We start from the raw sequence: 21,365 nt of genomic DNA, 5'->3' as shown, positions 1-21,365 counted from the left end.
TGGTGTATCGGGACGACTCTATGCAGCCAGTGCCATTTTTTCTCTATGGCATAAACTGTAGCATCTTTCCAGCTGAAAATAGCCCAGAATTCTCAGGGCAGTCCTTCGAGAAAAAACCAGTTGGTTAGGAAACACCTGTTCACCCAGCGGTCTTCGTTTTTGCAAAATAAATGTTTTGTAAAAGAAATTGGCAATATGCCTTATTTATAACTAAATAATTATGAATAAAATGTTATGGCTTTTTTAACTAATCCATTCCTAAAGCTTTGAGTTAATTTCTTCATTGGAGATTGTAGCCTTTGAAGTAGAGTAAGATGGTCAGCTTTAGGCAACTGACAGCTTTGGCCATATTTCCAGAAATTTCGATTCCAATTTCATCAAGAACTTGATTCATAGTATCTTGGTTTTCTTCTTCATCAGCAGAGCCATCAGAGATGTCCTCAGGTGTGTCATCAATCATTTCTTCAGTTATTTCCATATTTTCCTACTAGAAATTCTGCATTGTTTGTCATGTCTTTTGTGGATTCATCTTGTCATCTGCCTACCTTGTCTTTGCTATAGCAGACATTGCTCACCCATCTTCATCTGGGAATTTTATCACTTTTGTTTGTGTGGATGTAGAAATGACTTTTGAACTTAACAGCAAAAGTTCGTGTTTTCTGTTTCCATAGTTGTGCAGGCTTTTTTGCTAAAACTGAAAACTTCTTTATTACCAATCTTGGCCATTTTCTTGATTTCTGATTTCACCTGTTTTTCTTGTTTTTCTAATGCTACTTCATCTCTGTTTATAGCTCTCTCATAACTCTTAATTCTTTTCCTTTATTACATCATCCACGGTTTCTACTTGAAGAGGGCTGCCATGGTCAGAGTCTGTGCCAAGTCTGGCACATGACTGGGAAAGGACAGACCCTTGGGAGAGTTCAGGGTGGTGAAGTCCGTGGATAAGAAAAGAAGACAGGGTCTCTCAGTAGAACCCACAGAGGGTGGTATCTGTGAAGCCTACCGCAACCGAGTCCCCAGATTGGCCACATTTTAAAAGCCTGACAGCGTGAAGTGTTATTAAAATCATGGAGTAGTGGGAACTAATACCAAGGTGGTAACAATGTAAAATTGCACAACCACTTTGGAAGTGGCTTGGCATTATTTACCAAAGTTGAAAATAATGTACATACTCTATGACTCAGGGTGTCACCTACTATATGTTAGAGAAATATGTATACATACGCTTAAGGATACATGTACAGAAATGTTTATGGCAGCACAGTTGATAGTAGCCCCAGACTGGGAACAGTGTAAATGATGACTGAATAAATGCATTTTGGTGTCCATCCAGTGAGGGGCTATATAATAATGAAAATGGAAACTAGGAACATCTGTATGCAACCACTTGGATGAATTATACATAAAAACTTTTAAATAATCTAAGCCAAGAGATTGTTATAAACAGTAAGACAGTGTATAACTCTTTAAGGGAAAAAGAAGACCGTGGTTGAGCCAAGGACATAGGAGAGGTGGGTTCCTGGGCAGTTTCTATTTCCTGACTTGGATAGTGGTTGTACTTTTTTGTGTTACAATCATTAACACTGTACCTTTTTTGACTTTTTTGTGCTTTATTTCACAATAAGTTACATTCTGCTAGTAAAGTACATTTTCTGGTTAAGAAAAAAGTTACTCTCAATACCCCCTTTTTTACAGCAAAATTCCTCAAAAAGCATTGTCTGTACTTGTTTGTGGGTCTTCAGTTTCGTTCTTTACTGAACTTAGCAGTTTGGCTTTTGTCCCTTACCAGGTGACTTCCAGGTTGCTAATTCCATTGCTCAGTTTTCAGCTCATGGCTTTTTAGCAGCATTTGACATTGTTGATCAATCAATCTTCATTGAAATTCTTTTTTTATTTGGCTTTCAAGAAACCACATTATTTAAATTGTTTTTCTTCCTTACTGGCTATTCCTTCTCAGTCTCTTTCCTAGTTTCTCCTCTTAATGTGAAGTACCCTCAATCCATAGATCCCTTTTTTATTTTCTTGATTTCATCTTGTCTTATAGCTTTAAATATTATCTTTATGTTGGCAGCACCCAGATTTTTAACTTTCCTAAACGTTAGAGTTGTACATCCTATTGGAACTCTTCGGTTGGTGATCTAATAATCTTCTCAAATTTATCATTTCATGAGTTCATTCATAAGGAAAGTGCTTGGAAGCTCTGCGTTCCCTCCTAGATTTTGCCCTTTGCATCTCTTCCTTTGCCTAGTCCTAATTTATATTTATTATAATAAAACTATAATTGTAAAACAGTCAAAATTACTTTATTTAATTATAAACAAGCTTTACACGTGAAAGTAGTTGTCTTAGTGTTTAAACTTAAAAATATTGGAGGTTGGTAGTAGTACCTTTTTTCAAGTGTACTTTTTCACTATTGAGCTTGAGTCCCTGTTACTGTATGAGGCAGCCTTTCTCTTGAATTCTGGGAGTAAACTAAGCCCTATTGACTTAAAGTATCCACTATTTGTAGTTAACTTCTCTCCTGTGCATCTACAGTGATACTTGTTATGTATCATCCTTGGGAGAATTGGCAAAATAGTTATTTTCTGTTCTGTGGTTCAGATGAGGAATCCCCACTGAGAAAGACTGCTAAGAGGTAAACTTCACTCTCCTATAGTTTGGAATAATGCAAATTGTCACCTGCCTTGTGTTCAGGCCTATGAAAAAAACTAATGCCTGCATGATTTTTATTCAAATTTTAGCTTGAGAATCTTTGCAAATAGATTGTTACCTTACGATTTTAAGGTATCTATTTATATCATGATTTAAGTTTTTAAAGAGATGCTTACAAATGAAAATCTAAGGGAATGCTGTTATTTGAGGCACTTGGTTTAGAACTTAGCTAATGTGTAATAAACATTTCTATATTGTGTTATACCTTTTTTTCTTAATCTTTTTCTTAGTCCTCCTCTCAGAAATGACTAAATAGGAATATTTTTTATTATCAACACTTGGTAATTTTTTATAAAGGAAAATACTTTATCATTTTGTGATCCACAAGTGAAAGACATTTTTGTTAACCAGTTAACTGCCATGATATATTTAATTTAAAAAGGTCCGCCGCTTGCGTCTATAGACGGTTATGGCGTACAAATGTTTAAAACTTAACCTGTGCTCTACTACATTTTCACACATTTAGTAATACCTTCTCAGATATGTTTCTCATATAGTAACTAAGGGTTTTATGTAAATAAGTATACAATAGCTATGTTTTTTGCTTGATAAAAACCTTCAGGGGAAAATAACTATGCATGTTTTCTACAATAAATGTTTTCATTAAACATTTATTTTAATATTGTTTAGGCTATCAAGTACTAGCTCCAACTGCCTATTATGATCAGACTGGTGCCTTAGTGGTTGGCCCTGGAGCGAGAACTGGCCTTGGAGCTCCAGTTAGATTAATGGCTCCAACACCTGTTTTAATTAGTTCAGCAGCAGCACAAGCTGGTAAGTGTAACTAGCATTTTCACGAATAACATTTGTTCTGATGATGTTTGAGATATTTTTAAATGAGAAACATTTTTTCTGAGTATGTTAAGAAGTATCTGCAATTTACTTTGTAGCGGCAGCAGCGGCAGCTGGAGGAACTGCAAGTAGTCTTACAGGCAGCACAAATGGTCTCTTTCGGCCAATTGGCACTCAGCCACCACAGCAGCAACAGCAGCAGCAGCAGCCAAGCACTAACCTACAGTCCAATTCATTTTACGGGAGCACGTCTTTGACCAACAGCTCCCAGAGCAGTTCTTTATTTTCCCACGGACCTGGCCAGCCTGGAAGTACATCTCTTGGCTTTGGAAGCAGTAGTTCTTTGGGTGCTGCTATAGGCTCTGCCCTGAGTGGATTCGGTTCATCAGGTAAGTTTCTTTTAAGATGATGTGCGGTATGTGTATGTTTCTAATGTTAAAATAAGCAATAATAAATAGCTTGTAGTATAGAAAGGACAGGATTAAAATACTGGTTTATTGGTTTTTGTAGAAGACAAACTACTTCCTGCAAACCTGTAAACATCTATGAACGTTTAACTCATTTCAAGCAGTCCATCCTTTTCTCAAATATAACACATTTTCCCCTGGTTTTAAGAATTGTAATTTTTGTTTTGGTAGGTTTGTTTGGAGCTGTATTTTATGCTAGTTACTGGCTCCTCCCTATTCTGTACATAATGCTTGTGGAAGTAAATACTTTTGCCATCTTAAATTTCTGGTGTCTTTGTGTACTTATCATTATTTTTATTAAATGCTGCTGATTTTTACAGTTTTCTTTATTTCATATAATATATAATAATAAAATATAATGAAATGTTCTAAACAGAAGTCCCTAAGAAACAACCAGTGTGCTTATCTTTATTTTAGATTAAATAATTAGTCTTTTTATCACTAAAAGTTGGTTTGAAAGGGTGTTTTTCCCAGGGCCTAATTTTATATTTAATACTTAAGAGATTCAAATGTTAAATAACTTCACAAATTAAATAATTTATCCTTACAAACTGATTTTGTAACTGAGTGAAATGAGAAGAGACCCACTGTTGACAACACCTTGTCTTCATCATTCTCTAACGTTTCCAGTGTACTAGGAAGCATTAGGGGGAAAGATGCTTACCCTCATTTCTCTCACATCTTAGAATCATTAAAACTGCTTCTCGTCTGTTTTCCCACCCATTAAGTTATATCCTTTTCTGGTGTGAAAAAATGGCAAAACTAACGTGTCAGCCATTATTAATATGCTTTGCAGGTTTCTAGGGAAGGGTCTTCCAAAGTTTTTAAATATTTATAGGGGGAATGGTGTTGAATAGCAGCTATAAACTTCTAGATGCAAAATGCCTTTTTTTTTTTTTTTTTTTTTTTTTTTGATATAGTGAAGTACAATAGGGACTTAACCCTTGCCTAACAAAATTGCCTAAAGAATGGGCACGATAACTTCTGAGGGAAAAACATAGTGAACATGGAGACCGTTCAATCTTTTAATTTTTCTACTTTTTTTTTTTTTTTTTTTTTTTAATCCCTTTTGGAGTTTAGTATTCTTATCTCCAGCCCAAGGACTCTGTTAGGACTAATTTTTTGCTTCTAACACAATTGACAAGCATTTTCCCCAAATAATCCTAAATGTGCCAAAGAAAATCAAAGAGAATATAACAAATTTCAAAATTTATTGAAATAACTAGTTCCTAAACTATAAATTATAAACCCTAAGTAACCCAAGGAATAAAATATGTCACTGGTAGTCCGGTATAGATTTGTAGGGCCCCTTACGTAATTCTTCCAAATTCCCGTTTGTGTCTTAGTTTTGAAGAGCTTTCCCCTGCATTCAGGAAATGGTTGGCCTGAACATTTTGTTTCCCACAAATGTCCCCTAAAGATGCCTCTTCCCCCAAAACTTACCTTCTTCGTGCCTCCTTTATAAGCATTGCTTACCCAATTCTGATTTTCAGTTGGGGTACTTCTGTTTTATCTTGTGTCAGAGGGTTTTTATAATTGCCACCTCAAGTACTACTTAATAGTTTTATACCATCTCCCTCCTCTTAGACATTTTGTGAAAATTTATTTTCAAGTACTACGATATGTATGCTTACAATTCTATCATTGCCATTTCACATTATGGCAGTTCCAGCCTATATAAAATCTAAAATATATTGCAGTATGTGCACATTTATGCACACAATAACATACATAGTCATTCTCTTATATGATGAAATTATTAATGCATAACTGTTAAATACCCTAATTTATAAAACAGTTGGCCAAGAAGTTTAACCATTGTAATACGGTGATTAAATCATCCTTTTATGCCCATTATTTAGAAAGTGCTGTTACAATTGAAAGTTTGTAATTTAACATTTTATATACACAGTTGATTAGTGATTAGTGATTCTATTGTCTAGCTTCTTAGGTATTTTAGATAGACTTTGTTTCATATTACACTAGCAGATAATTTAAGCATATAGTAAAAAGGAGCTAGTTTGTATATGTTTAAAGTTATTTCTGAATTACTTTTAAATGTTTGGTTTGGCTTTTCCTTTTTGGAGGAAAATATTGCATGTGTCAAAATTACGGTTCACTTAATTATTTGCCAGGAGAAAGATAGTGCTACTATTCTCATTAGAGAGCTATTGTCTTTGTCAGTTAAATTGTTACTGAAATAAATAGGACTTTAAAATGTAGCCATGTCTTACAAAAACCACTTTGACAGTGTCCTTTTAAATTAGCATAGTTAATGTAGCATTCATTGACAATTTTGACAAAACCAACTCAAAAGAGCCTTTTACTACATTAGCATTTACATTTTTTGCTATTAAAATGCATATAGTTATCTGATATTTCCCTGTTATAATGATATCTTAAGATGTAAAATTTTCAATAAAACACATCAGTTTTTCAGAAACTGCACTGGCAGGTATAAATGGTTGAATGAATATTGTTATAATATTTTGCCTAATATATCCGTGGGAGCCTGGTTTTTTTTCTTTATAGAATTTTGAATTTGACAAGATCCAACGTAATTAAAGTTTCTATATGTCTAAATTATAAGCTTAACTTGTGTACCCATCATGTACTCTGCTTAATTTTTCTCTTTAATCTATACCCTTATAATCTACTTATAATTGACTTGAGGTTAGAAAACCAACTCCAAATATAAACTTGAACATTCTCTTGAAGCAAATTACCATATTGGTCCGAATATAGAGCATGTTCTTAAAAAACGTGACAGGATAAGAAAAGCAATGTGAAATTTCCTTAGATGAAAAAGGCACTTGGTTTAAAAGGACAGTGCTTAGAAATAAGTGGAAGTATACTTGAAAATATTTACACCAAGTGAGACAAGAATTGGGGTTTTGAACAACCCTTTCAAACACTTGGTAAAGAATCCAGATAAACGTTAACGGTCAAATCTTGCTTTCTGTTCATTGCATGCACAGCTATATGATGATGTGATTCTACTATTTTATGATTTTTGTAGAGCACAAAAGGAAAAATGAAGTAGAGGTTAATAGTTGAATTTGGGATTAAGTAAAAAGAATTAAGTATGTAGGACAGTAAGGGACGTAATATAAAATAAATATATATTATCTAAGAAAAAAAATGGGCTGATCAGTCTTCACTTGAGTAAGGGGCTAACAGGGCCGGTAATAAAATCTTAGGAATGGAAGATCCTGAGGGGTAAGTGAAAGCATGTTTTTGGTGTGAATAACAATAGTGAGCTATTTTCTAAAAGTTTAGTTTTTTCATATATATTTTGTAATTTAGTTGTTAAAGGATAAGGAGAATGTGTAGTGGAGAATAAGCTGCCATCTATATTTCACAACTGATTAATATTCGGGCCAATATGGACTTAAAGTACTATGGTTTGAACACAAGGTAGAAGCCAAATTAAATGTGAATGGTGAGGGAAATGTGGTAATATTTTGTATAGTCTTTTCTTGGCATTGAGTTGAAGTCTGAGAACTGGCTCCAGAGATTAGGACACTAACAAAATTTAACCTTATTGGAATTTGACTCTCTAGCATATCATAAAGCAGACTACTTACAATTCCAGGGTTTATAAATCATACCAGGGTATTAAAGCACAGTAATCATATGTGTCGGTGGTAAATATGTGTGAAATAATGAACATATGGCTGCTATGTTAAATATTTGGTGACTTTACTGGGGTGCATTTATACCCTTTTATGATTAATAAGTTAGTATATATAGTTATCACAGTAATTATCTTCTCCATAATGTTTCTAAAAATAATTATTGTGATCACTTCTGTTATTTCCCAGCAAGAGTTGGGGATAGGTTTTATTCAGTTAACACTGTATGTAATTAGGGTTTTTTTTATTTCTTCTTCAGTTGGCAGTTCTGCAAGTAGTAGTGCCACAAGGAGAGAGTCTCTATCTACTAGCTCTGACTTGTACAAAAGATCTAGTAGCAGCCTAGCACCCATAGGGCAACCATTTTACAATAGTCTGGGATTTTCCTCCTCTCCAAGTCCAATAGGCATGCCTCTGCCAAGCCAAACTCCAGGACATTCACTTACGCCACCGCCATCACTTTCATCACATGGATCCTCATCCAGTTTGCATTTAGGTAAAAAAAAACAACCAAAACCCTTTTTATTTGTATGTATACATGTGTGTTTGTGTGTGTGTGTTTATAATATATGTAAAATATTTAATGTTGGATAAAACATGCCAAATTGCTTTTGCTTTTAGATATTAGCCTTTTGAAAAAAATCTATTATGAAAATTTAAAGTGAGGGTCTAATGTACAGTAAGGTAAAGACCCCTGTTGTATTTATTTCTTTTATGAAATACAGTGGTGTGTTTTTTCTTGTCTGTGCTTTTGATTTGTATGTGTTTTAGATCATCTGAAAAGTCAACTATTTGTACATGATAAAGACAATTTTCACTATCATTTTTGTACACCAGAAGAAAAACAATTAGTCATATAGTTATTTAACTTCAAATAATTTAGTTTAGTACAATGGTTTTTGCTTTGGCCTTTGAATGCCTGGCCATTTACCCAAAGGGTATATGAATTTGTGAGGTAAAGAAACTGAAGGGTTTGGTCCATATATTTTTCTTTTAAATAGGTTGTTTAAGAAAAAAAAATGGTTTAAGCTTATTGTACCCATGAAGTTGGAGCATTTAGGACTTTGTTTATATCTGTATATTAAAATTGTCCCCACCCTAAGATTATTGAATTAGTGGTTACCTTTTTACCTTTCTGGGAAGTATTTGTCCAAGTAGTTAACAGTATATTTGGAAAGGTTTTTGGATATCTGAGGCTTAATATGAATCCCTGTCTCCTCTAAAAATATTTCATTAAAATTAGAGTTTGGATTTTTGTAATCCTAATTACCTCGACTGAAAGTGAGAGGTTCTATTTCTGATTTTTATGTACTTGGAAATACTTAAGTCTGTTTCCAATTTAAAAAGTAATATTGTCCTTAAAAGCAGACATGTTTGACCTCTCCCCCTCATCATAGGAAGTGTAGATATCTTTTTCCTGAAACACATTAGTACAGTAAGTGCCATGTAACAAAGATATCTTTTGTAGTAATAATCATTTAGAATTATGTCTCTGCAAAACATTTTTAAAATAAAAAGTTTATTGATTTTAGAAAAAAAGAGGAAGGGAGAGGGATAGAGATATAAATATTCATTAGAGAGAAACATTGGTCAGCTGCCTCCTGCATGCCCCTACCAGGGATTGAACCTACAACCTGGGCATTTGCCCTGACTGGCAGTCAGACCAGTAACCTCTTAATTCATGAGTCAACACCCAACCACTGAGCCACCCTGATCTGGCCAGATTCCTTTTTAAAAACTGGTCCTCTACCCCAAATTCTGGACCTTTGCTCTATGGGGGATATTGAATATATGTATACAAATAATTGATTCAGGTGGGGTCCTATGATCTGCTTTGCACCATTATTTGTGTAAATGTATCAGTTTTTATTTTAACACCTTCCTTCATTTATCGTTTCTTAGTCACAGGAGCTGCTCAGTTCCTGATTTCTATTATTTCTGTTCAGACCTACTTCCTCCACCTTTCTGTAAAACATGCCTTTGAAACTTTGAAGTGAACACACAAATATGGAACATAACTAAGACTAGATCTTTCATAGTAGTTTTATGTTTTATTTGTTAAAATTATGTCATGTCCTGTCATTTTTTTCATAGGTAAGTTTCAGGTCAGATTTCTGTCAACTGTTATTGCTTATGTTGTGCTTTAGAGCCTGTATAAATAGCATTAATTGTTCTACACAGGTTGCTTAGAAATTGGGTTATAAATTACTTTTCAGATGTCTCTATGATTAGTAGCAATCTAGGTGTGTTTATTTTAGAATGTAAAAATCTAGCCATATAGATGCATAAGGAAGGAATTCTATTAAGTATGAGAAATCATAACTTGGGCCAGCAGTTCTACATTATCCTTGTACTTTGTACCCTTAGTTAAACTCCTTCACCTTGAAATCTGCCGCTTCAGTATACCTCTGATTGGCATTACCTGTAGATTACTTTCCAGTTTCCTCTGGCTTTAATTGTAGTATGCAGACAATATTGTTAACAAGGAATAGACTGCTGGATTCAAAATAATTTCATAAATTTGTTCTTGGTTTAGTGTTCATGGAAACAGTTGATCCTTTGCTTTCCTGTGATTCAATCACGATGTAAGACTCACATGCTCTCTGGTCTAAAAACTATTTTAAATTTTATGTCCTTTAAGTGGATTTCTTTATAAAGTTATCAGGGCTGTGATTATTTATAAAATTCCTGTGGAAATGAATTTGCATATTCGTTTTAAAAATAATTTTACTGAGCTCACACATTAGGAGTATAATATCATGAGATAAAGTTCTCAGTTACATTAGAATTGTTTGGAATTAGTTCCAAGTTATTGAGATTTTAAGACACACAATCATACTTAATGATAGACCTTGATAGCTACATTTTTAAAGTATTGGATAAAACATGTTAACTTTTTTTTCTTTTCTTTTCTTTTTTTTTCTTACCAGCTCTCTCTTTGCTCATGCTAGTTACTTAATTCACAGAAAAAGCCTAATGGCACCATTTAGTGCTTCTGGCTTCCCGAGAAAGATGTTTCATTTTAATATATATTTTTATTTATTTCCAAGAAGGGAGAGGGAGAGACATAAACATCAATGATAAGAAATAATCATTGATTGGCTGCCTCCTGCAAAAGCCCCCAATGGGGATTGAGCCCACAACCAGAGCATAGGTCAGCGCTCAACCACTGAGCCATGCCAGCCAAGCTCCTCCATTTTCTTGTATGAAATTTCAAAGAGCGACTCCTTTTTTTAAAAAAATAATTATAACCACAATGTCATTATCATACCTTTTAAAATTAGTAATTTCTCATTACTCTTAATTTCTTAAATGTCATTATTTAAATGTCTTTTTCCAATTGTATTGTTTGAATCAGGATCCAAATAAAGTCCATACATTAAATTTGTTTGATATGTCTTTTTATAGGAACCATTTCCTCTTTGTCTTTTTCTTTCCATGTATTTGTTGAAGAAACTTTGTTCCTGTTGACTTTCCCATATTCTTGACTTTGCTTATAGCAATAAGCAATTATAGGGTTACATATTCCTCTATATTAACATTGTTTCTCTGTGTTCCCTGTAAAATGGAATTAAGCCTAGGGGTTTGGTCTGATTATTGGTTTGTTGGCTTATCTTCTTGGCCAGGATATGATTCTCTACTCTTAACAGGAGACACGTGTCTGGTGTCTATTGTGAGGTTGTCCATTTGATCATTACCTAAATATTTATGCAGTTGTAAAATGGTGATAGTCTTAATTCTATGGCTCCTTCTGCATTTATTAGCTGGAACTTTTCTATAAGAAGGACCTTTCCTCATCAATTGTGCGGTTACCATGAAATATATAGTTCATATATGAGTTAGGACCATACTTGATTTTTCCCCCTTGATTTCCTAACTTTGAGGATGAGTTTATGTCCTAGCAACATCTAAAGGTGACTTTTTTTTATTGTTGTTGTTGTACCTGTGACTTGGTGGATTTTTATGCTAGTTGATATGTTTTTGTTCATTGCAGTCTGAGACATCAATTTTATGTCTTTTTTTTTTTTTTTTTTTTTTATCCCAAAATTTTACCATTTGGGGGCCATTTTGAAGATCCTTCAGATTGGCTCTCCTGTTGACTTCAGCTCTACAGGCAGCATTAAATTACTGCTGGATCAGAGAAACATGTGGAAAGAACAAGGAAAGAGAACTTGAATGGTTTTTATTTTGAAATGCAAAGAGCAGTCAGTGTCAGTTCTGAGCATCAGGTTCAGTGTTGAATAATACATGAATTATTTTCTCATGTATTGATCTGTAGTGATAGGGGAAAGTCTTCTACCTGCAGTTGTTACTTACAATCATCCTCTCTGATAGAAGTCAGCATCTTATTTCAAGATACTTCACTACCTGTGATAGAACATTAAAGATTTCTACTATTATTTTATTCTTCTACTAGAACTATCAATAGTTGACTAGTTTATTCCTTTCTTGTGTTTCCTCTCTTTCCTTCTTTCAAAAAACTTTTAAAATATGTTAGTGGTTTCTTATTTACTCCAATCTTTTTATGCTCATAGTAACTAGATTGATACAGAAATTCTTAGGTAAAAGCAGTATTCTGTATATGTATTTAATTTAGGACATGACAAACTAATGGATATTTTCCCTTGTGCCTTTTCATTTTTGAACTGGCTTGTTTTTGTTGGTTTGTTTTTAAAGTACTTTTATTTAGAGAGGAAGGGAGAGGGAGAGATAAAAACACCAATGACGAGAGAGAATAATTGATTGGCTGCCTCCTGCAAGTCCCCTACTGGGGATCGAGCCAGCAACCCAGGCATGTGCCCTTGGTTGGAATCGAACCCAGGACCTTTCAGTCCACAGCCCTACGCTCTATCCACTGAACCAAACTGGCTAGGGCTTGTGTGTGTTTTTTAATAAGAAAAGTACACTAAAACATGTAACACAAGCTTTGTATTTAGTGAAATTTGTTATCGAAAGGTGGCTATTGGTTCTGAAGATTCATTAACATGTATTTAGTAATCACGTAGTACTTTAGCTTGCTAAGGATTAGAAAATTTTATAACTTATCTTCCCTCTTAATCACAGCAAAAATTTTTATTACGTGTGTACGCAGGGATAATATTAACTTTTAAGATCATTTTTCCTATTAATAGTAGTTACATGTGTTAATAAAACTGCTGACATTTGGCAGGATAGTCTACTTCTCTAGAATGAAATGTCTAAGAATTAAAACAAGTGTGTTCAAATTGATTGCAAAGCTGTGTGCGGTTTTTCTGAGTTTGATATATAGTCCTTAAAGCAGAAAACTGATTTTTTTTCAAGCTTTCATTAGAAGTACCATTATCATTAAATAGTAAGTTCTCTATAACTGAATAGCACTTGATAGTTTTCTAAAGTACCTTCATGCTCATTATTTCATTTCATCCTTATTATTAACATAGACTGGCTGAGTGATATGCCCAGTAAAGATGATAAAACAATAGGTCACATGAGCCCAAGCGACAGTGAATGACAGAACTAAAGCTAGAACACAGTTCTGATTCCTATTACTTTCCTTGCTTTTTCTGTTATCCTGTAATGAACTGAACAGCTTTGCCAAGTGTATAAATAACATTCTAATCAGCCTCTCAGACTGTTTATCTCAGAGTGGCATGGTTATTTTTTTAAGTTGTGTATAAGATTACTAGACTTCTAGATACCTTTCTTACTTTAGTTTACTCTTGAGATTTATAATAAAGTTCTTGTCTAGACATTTAAAGTCCAAACATATTACCTACTTTATGAAGTAAGAATGTTTAATCAGGCAGGTGACTCAAGGACAGGCCACAGAACAGCATATACAGCCTCAACAGAATATTACCTACAGGTTCTCATGGTGGTGTAAGCACTGCTTCAATCTTTTGGTGTGTCTCAAAGTCGTTTACTTGATGAGTATGAAATATGTTGAGAAGAAATTCTAAAAGTATTACTTATATGGAGGAACTAACTTTCTGTACACAAAGTTATTGATCTTGGTTCTAATTTGGGTTCACAAGGATTGATTTTACTCACTATCCTTTAATACATTAAATGTGACTTTGTGCTTCTGTGCCAGAATGTTTTCACCAGTTAATTCAGTTAAGATAATCACAGGTTAGGACTAGAAAATACTTGATCAGATTCAGTGATTCAGCATCAGAATCACTTGGAGATTTTGGATGACGTGTTTTCAATGTTTGAAAACCAAATGTTTAATGTATGTTATAAATTGGATTTTAAATAGTTTTTATTGATTTGAGAGAGAGAGAGAGAAACATTGATCAGTTGTCTCCCGCACACACACTGACCGGGGATCAAACCCACAGCCTGGTTATGTGTCTTGACCAGGAATCAATCTGGTGACCTTTCAGTGCATGAGAATGCTCAACCAACTGAGCCACAGTGGCCAGGGCTATAAATTAGGTTTTACATGCTTCTTAATTTGTAGGGAAAAGAAGGTATCCTGCCCTGAGTGAAATTGTTTTAGTTTTATAAGTGAAAATACTAATTAGTCTTCTAGTAGTGAAATTTTCAAGATTTAAAAAAAAAATTTGTAATATATTTATTGATTTCAGAGGAAGGGAGGAAAAAATCTCAATGATGAGAATCATCAATCAGCTGCCTCCTTGCACACCCCATACTGGGAATTGAGCCCACAACTCGGGCATATGCCCTCATCAGGAATCAAACTGTGGTCTCCTAGTTCTGTGGTCAGCAAACTGCGGCTTGTGAGCCACATGCGGCTCTTTGGCCCCCTGAGTGTGGCTCTTGCACAAAATACCACGGCCTGGGCGAGTCTATTTTGAAGAAGTGGCATTAGAAGAAGTTTAAGTTTAAAAATTTTGGCTCTCAAAAGAAATTTCAATCGTACTGTTGATATTTGGTTCTGTTGACTAATGAGTTTGCCGACCACTATGCTAGTTCATCAGTTGGCATTCAACCACTGAGTCACACTGGCCAGGCAAAATTCCGAGATATTTTAAACTCAAGGCAGTTTAACAATATTAGACATTTTAAGCTGTCAGAGAGCATGAGTAGTGTGGTGTTAGTTGCTGATAGAATGTAATTAAAGAATATCTAGACATGGGAGAAATTTCTGTTGCATGTTTCTAGGATTTCTTGGGAGATACCAAATAAGGCTGCCATGGTAATTTCTGGAGTAATAGTCTTTATGTTTGAGGTAATAAGCAACAATACAGAGATAGTCATAAGAGGGGAGGCAGTGAACAATTAGGGCGGTACTAGGAAATTTGTGTAAGAAATAAATTTGGAATAATGATGTGAAAACTGGACTAAAGAATAGAGGATGGCCCTAGTCGGTTTGGCTCAGTGAATAGAGCATCAGCCTGTGAACTGAAGGATCCCGTGTTCGATTCCATCAAGAGCACATGCCCGGTTGCAGCTCAATCCCCAGTAGGGGGTGTGCAGAAGGCAGCCAATCAGTGATTCTCTCTCATCATTGATGTTTCTATCTCTCCTTCCTCTCTGAAATCAATAAAAGTATAAATAAATAAATAAATAAATAAATAAAGGATGTACTCTAGCAGGATGCCGTGTAATTGACACCATCAAAGAGGCCCTTTGAGTGAGAAAATATAATTGTAAAAAGAAATTGGAATGCTAATCATTGCACCTCTATCCCGCAGAAAGGTTAAAGAATTGTTAAGGGACTTGAATGGGCTAGTGATCAGTTATTGTTGAGAACAGTTAATGATACTATATAAATAGAAATAATAATAGTGGACCAGAAGAGTTAATAGGAAATTGAGACAAGTATTAAGACTGAATTCTTTCACCTTTTAGATATAACTGGAATGAATATGAGAATTTGATGTTAGTGGTTTTGGTATATAAAATGACTTGTTAAGTTACACACTTTTAAAGAAATAGAACTGGCCCTTAGGCAGTTGATAATACATAAAACACTCATGAATATTTATTGTATACTTAACAGACATGTGTTAGACACCAGGATCCCAGTATGGGAGTGGATGTAATTTTATGGAACTTACATTGGAGAGGGGGCTGAGGGTTCGAGTGAATATGGATGAAGGGAAATTCAATGAAGAAGAATAAAGCTGGGGACTGAAAGTAAAGCGGTTCACTCCAGGATTGTAACGTTTTTACTGTTCCTTGTCCTTTAACTCTTTTGGCCTAGGCCTCTATACCTTTGCACCGACAGTGTGTCCTTGGTATCATCTTTACCCTGTGGCCTGGTTGTATATACAGCTCTGTTCTACATATAGTTGGTTTACAGTAGCATAAAACTGATGGTGGATTTTTGTTAATATGACCTACCGAATCTGCATTTAGCAATTTTCTATACATTTTCTTTTTTAAAAGGACACTGTCAAGTACTTTTAAAATGGTTATATGTATTAAGGACAATTTTCTGCTTTTATATTTATTTTTGTTTCTATTGACTGCCATTTATTGTTCTTATTTAGAATGGTATATAAGTTAAAGAGGATTTTTATTGTCTTAAAGATCAGTATTAGAGCTCTAGGAATAATAAATGTTATGTATTACTGTGATTTCTTTTTAATATATATTTTATTGATTTTTGTACAGAGTGGAAGGGAGAGAGATAGAGAGTTCGAAACATCAATGAGAGAGAGTCATCGATCAGCTGCCTCTTGCACACCCCCTACTGGGGATATGCCCGCAACCAAGGTACATGCCCTTGACCGGAATCGAACCCGGGGCCCTTCACTCCCCAAGCCGACGCTCTATCCATTGAGCCAAACCGGTCCCGGCTATTACTGTGATTTCTTATAAGATAGTACTTAGAGAGAGTATTAAACAATATTTTAAAATAGTGTGACATTTGAATTTATTGTCTAATATTGTGGTTTTTTTTAACTTACAAAAACTAATTAATGTGTTAACTAAGAAATGATTTTTTTTACACAGAAGTATACACTTCTTAATGCACTGTTAAATATATTACAGATTAGCCTCTAGTGTTCCTTTAATACTCCAAATAAATTTTAGTCAAACTCCTTTTCAGTGGCTTCAAACCTGAGTTGGCTAATTATTTGTAACTTGCTTGTTAATGTAACTGAAAGTTTTATTGGTAGTTTCAGTATTCTGTTATTGATATTAGTATGTATGACATTAGTTGTTATAATTATGTTTTAAACCATGCTTCCAAGAACAAATGCAGGTTTTGTGTGATATTAGATGTTATAATTATACAGTAAACTGCCAAGAATAAATACGGTTTTTCCTCATGTTTTCTAGTCTCTTTTCCCCATATCTCACAGCACACACATTAAGTAAATGTGTGAGATTTTTCTCCCATTTTTATTTCTTTGTTAAAATGTAAAGGAATTAGTTGGGTGAAAAATTTCTACTGACTGAATTTTTAGTTTAAATAACTTTATTTGAGGAATGACTTTGTCAAAACTATTTTCTAACCATAACTGCTTTGTTGTAGGAGGACTGACAAATGGTAGTGGTCGCTATATCTCTGCAGCCCCCGGAGCAGAAGCAAAGTATCGAAGTGCTTCTAGCACTTCCAGTCTGTTCAGCTCCAGCAGCCAGCTCTTTCCTCCTCCGAGGCTTCGGTATAACAGGTCTGATATTATGCCTTCAGGCCGCAGTAGATTATTGGAAGATTTCAGAAATAACCGCTTCCCAAACCTGCAACTTAGAGACTTGATTGGTCACATAGTTGAGTTTTCTCAAGACCAGCATGGTTCTAGGTAAGTGATTATGATTTTTGATACTTTCCACTACATTTAAAAAAAATGTTTAATCTTGTTGGATATATATTTTTATTTTAGAATGAGGGGGGTGAGGGAGAGAGATATCAGTTGCCCCTGCATATTCCCCGACTGGCAATCAAACCTACAACCCAAGTATGTGGTGTGACTGGGAATTGAACCCACAACCTTCTGGTATATGGATAGACGCTCCAACCAACTGAGCCACACCAGCCAGAGCCACGGCATTTTTGTCTTAGAAATTGCTACCTTGTAAAAGCCTAAATTTTTCTTGACTAGAATCATTTAATTTGCATAAAAGTTGAAAGTTTTTTAAAAAATAAATACTGTGGATTATATTTTTGTCTTTTATATTAGGATAAATAGTAAAAATACAGGTTTAGATTTTTAAGTTTCCAATTTTCTTTTATGAGAATTTTTAATACTTAAATATAGTAAGTAGTGCCTTTTTATTGGATTATTTTTATTACATTGACTAAATCATTTAACATCTTTAAATTTTCTTAAAATATTTTGAATTTTGCCCAGCCTGGCATGGCTCAATGTTTAAGCTTTGACCTATGAACTAGGACAGGGGTCCTCAAACTTTACTAATTACTACTGTAACACCTCGGCTGCGCTCACTGCCCAAAAAACCTGGCGGGCCGGATCAGACTCCTCTGTGGGCCGCATGTGGCCTGCGGGCCGTAGTTTGAAGACCCCTGAACTAGGAGGTCACAGTTTGATTCCAGGTTAGGGCATGTGCCTAGATTGCAGGCTTGGTCCTCAGTGTGGGGCGTGCAGGAAGCAGCTGATCATTGATTCTCTCTCATCATTGATGTTTCTCTCTCCTTCCCCCTTTCTCTCTGAAATCATTAAAATATGTTTTTAAAAAATTTCTATTTCATTTGTGGACTTGAAGCATCCCTGATGTATATATATCTTTAAAAAAAAAAAAGAAAAAAGTTAAAAACCAGTTAAATGCTTTTGTGTTCCTTTATAGATTTACTAGAGGCCCGATGCATGAAATTCATGCAAGAGTAGGCCTTCCTTCCCCCGGCTGCAGGCCCCAGCTTCCCTCTGGCTCCTGGGACACAGGCTTCCCTTGCAGCCCCGGCTTTGTCTGGAAGGATGTCTGGTCCAATTAGCATATTATTATATATATATATCAATGTCACTTAGCTTAAATTGAAACATTCACTTTTGTTATAGAAATATTTGGTGCCTTTGTACATTTTATTTTTTAATTCTCTCCCAAAGACATACTTTTTTAAAATTGATTTTAGAGATAGAGGAAGGCGGGGGTGGGGGGAAACATCAATGTGAGAGTGGAATATCGATCAGTTGACTCCCTCACACTCCCCAACTGAGGATCAAACCTGTAACATGGGTGTGTACAGGACAATGCTCCAACCAGCTAAGCCACAGTTGCCAAGACAGTGCCTTTGTACATTGTATGTATATACTGTAATGCTTGAGGTAGTTGTGACCAGGGCCCGGCCGGGGAGGAGCCTGCAACTGAGGTACATACCCTGACCAGAACTGAACCCAGGACCCTTCGATCTGCAAGCTGGTGCTCTGTCCACTGAGCCGAACCAGCTAGGCTTGAGGTCGTGTTCTCAAGATACAGCTCAGAAAGGAGAATGGTAATAGAATTCTAATACATTTATCAAATTTGAGGTGTTTGCTTTTTTTATAGTTTTAAGATAAAACTGAAATTTTTAGTATATGTGCTGCTGAAGAGAGCACTAAAACTGAAATTTAAAAAATATAGTTATTGATTAGATAGCTGTATATAAATTTTATCTCCCTCTCTAGTTGCAAGTTCCTGAAGAGTAGCAAATGAACCTGTGTCATTCACAAGGGCTAGCTTATAAGGGATTCAGTTGCGTTGGATGAGCTTTATTTCTAAGGGTTCTTTTCTGTTCTAAAAAGATATTTAATACTATTGTATGCATATCTGAAAATACATGAATAACCAGTAAAATGTTTGTGATTTTCTTTTTGATTATAATACAACTGGAACTAACTTAAATATCTTTACATTCTTATTTTTTGCCTGTCTAACTAGTAATTTTAAATTAAAGGTGTTGTAAAAGAAATGCTTCATAACTATTTTCTTTTTGTCTTACCTTGGCTGTCCACTGTAGAAATGTGTTAGTACTGTTTCTGAAAAGAATTGTGTTTGTGTGGATTAGGGGTGTAAGTACTTGAGTCATACGAATTTTTTTTTAAATATATTTTATTGATTTTGTACAGAGAGGAAGGGAGAGAGATAGAGAGCTAGAAACGTCAATGAGAGAGAAACATTGACCAGCCGCCTCCTGCACACCTCCTACCGGGGATGTGCCAGCAACCAATGTACATGCTCTTGACTGGAATCGAACCTGGGACATTTCAGTCCGAAGACCGACGCTCTACACTGAGCCAAACCGGTTTTGGCAGTCATATGAATTTTGAAGGATCTTGTTTTCAGTGTACCGTCATGCATTTAAACTTTTTTTCCATGTAGGTTCATACAGCAAAAACTAGAGAGAGCTACTCCAGCTGAGCGACAGATGGTTTTTAATGAAATTTTACAAGCAGCATATCAATTAATGACAGATGTTTTTGGCAACTATGTTATACAAAAGTTTTTTGAGGTAAGCACCCATTCATGTTTGTATAACTAAGTAAGTATATGCTCAAAACTTAGAAAAGCTCAGGAAGTTGGGTAAAAGTCATTTTTACATAAAAATATATGAGCTTAGGTGGAAATATTTGCAAATTATATAAAATATTTATTTTATATACACACTATTTAAAGAACAACTAAAGTTCAAAAAAGACAACTCAATTGAAAAGTGAACAAAGGACTTGAATAGACATTTTTTCATAGATGTTATACAAATGCCAATAAGTATAAAGCTCAACGTCCGTATTTATTGGGGAAACATTTTAAAACCACAATGAGATTTCACTTTACATTTACTAGGATGACCAATTTTAAAAATGGAAAACAACAAATGTTGGTGGAGATGTGAAGAAGTTGTAATCCTTTTACATTCATTGTTGGTAGAAATGTAAAATGGTTCAGCTGCTGTGGAAAAGTTTTTCATTTCCTCAAAAACTAAACTAAACATAACATTGCTATACAACCCAGCAATTTTGCTCCTAGATATATACAGGATGGGGCAAAATACGTTTATAGTTGTGAGTAGGCAAAACAGTTTTTCTTCTATTATTATTATATTTTCCATATAAACAACTGTAAACCTACTTTTGCCCCACACTGTATATACTCAAAGAAATGTTCATTATAGTACACAGAATAGCCAGAAGGTGGAAACAACCCAAATGTCCAACAGATAAATGTATGGGTCTACCTCAAAATGGAAGGTTCATGCTTATCCTAATTAATAACTGAAAATACAAAGCATTGGGAGTAAGTCTTTACTTGGATTTGTTAGATATTATCCTTCCTATATAATAAAAGGCTAATATGCAAATTGTCCCCTCAACTGGAAGTTTGACTGGGAGTTCAACCCGGAGTTCAAACGGGGACGGGGAAGGCTGGCCCTTTCCCCCAGCCAGCCCTGCCCTGCCCTGATCAGCCCCGAACCCTGACTGGGGACAGGGCCGGCTCGCCAACTACCTGTGGTTCTGCCTCTCAGCTGGCCCGGCCCAATCCTATCTATCGGGGTGGGCCAGCCAGACTTCACCCATGCACAAATTCATACACCAGGCCTCAAATTTATAATTTACCTGATTATTAGTTTATAATTAAACATCTGTGTTGTAGTTTATGTTAGAATATAGTTAAGAATTAATTAGTTTGTATGGCTCAGATTCATTATTAAAATCTAGAGGCCCAGTGCATGAAGTTTGTGCAAAGGGGTTGGGGAGTCTGTCCCTCAACCCCGCCTGCACCCTCTCCAATCTGGGATCCCTCTCACAATCCAGGACTGCTGGCTTCCAACTGCTCACCTGCCTGCCTTCCTGACTGCCCCTAACCATTTCTGCCTGCCAGCCTGATCACCCCTAACTGCTCCCCTGCCAGCCTGGTCCCCCTCAAC

General features: G+C 35.2%; 1 protein-coding gene across 10 annotated transcripts in view; it reads left to right on the top strand.

The window, feature by feature from the left end:
- Positions 1 to 21,365, top strand: part of PUM2 (pumilio RNA binding family member 2) — a gene marked incomplete at its 5' end in the record, with an annotated part of 68,093 nt that overhangs the window by 36,808 nt on the left and 9,920 nt on the right. For 5 of the 10 annotated variants that reach the window (XM_084900006.1, XM_084900005.1, XM_084900004.1 and 2 more), the window contains 5 exons: positions 3,343 to 3,486; positions 3,603 to 3,893; positions 7,866 to 8,102; positions 17,043 to 17,310; positions 19,823 to 19,952. In XM_084900006.1, coding sequence (XP_084756132.1) covers positions 3,343 to 3,486; positions 3,603 to 3,893; positions 7,866 to 8,102; positions 17,043 to 17,310; positions 19,823 to 19,952 — 1,070 coding nt within the window. The remainder of the gene's footprint in view (positions 1 to 3,342; positions 3,487 to 3,602; positions 3,894 to 7,865; positions 8,103 to 17,042; positions 17,311 to 19,822; positions 19,953 to 21,365) is intronic. The other 5 variants (XM_084900011.1, XM_084900010.1, XM_084900003.1 and 2 more) reach the window with 1 other exon arrangement.

The sequence above is a fragment of the Pipistrellus hanaki genome (genome assembly GCF_964339955.1).
Source record: "Pipistrellus hanaki genome assembly, chromosome: 12".
Taxonomy (NCBI): Eukaryota; Metazoa; Chordata; class Mammalia; order Chiroptera; family Vespertilionidae; genus Pipistrellus; species Pipistrellus hanaki.
This window is presented reverse-complemented; position numbering and strand designations above follow the sequence as displayed.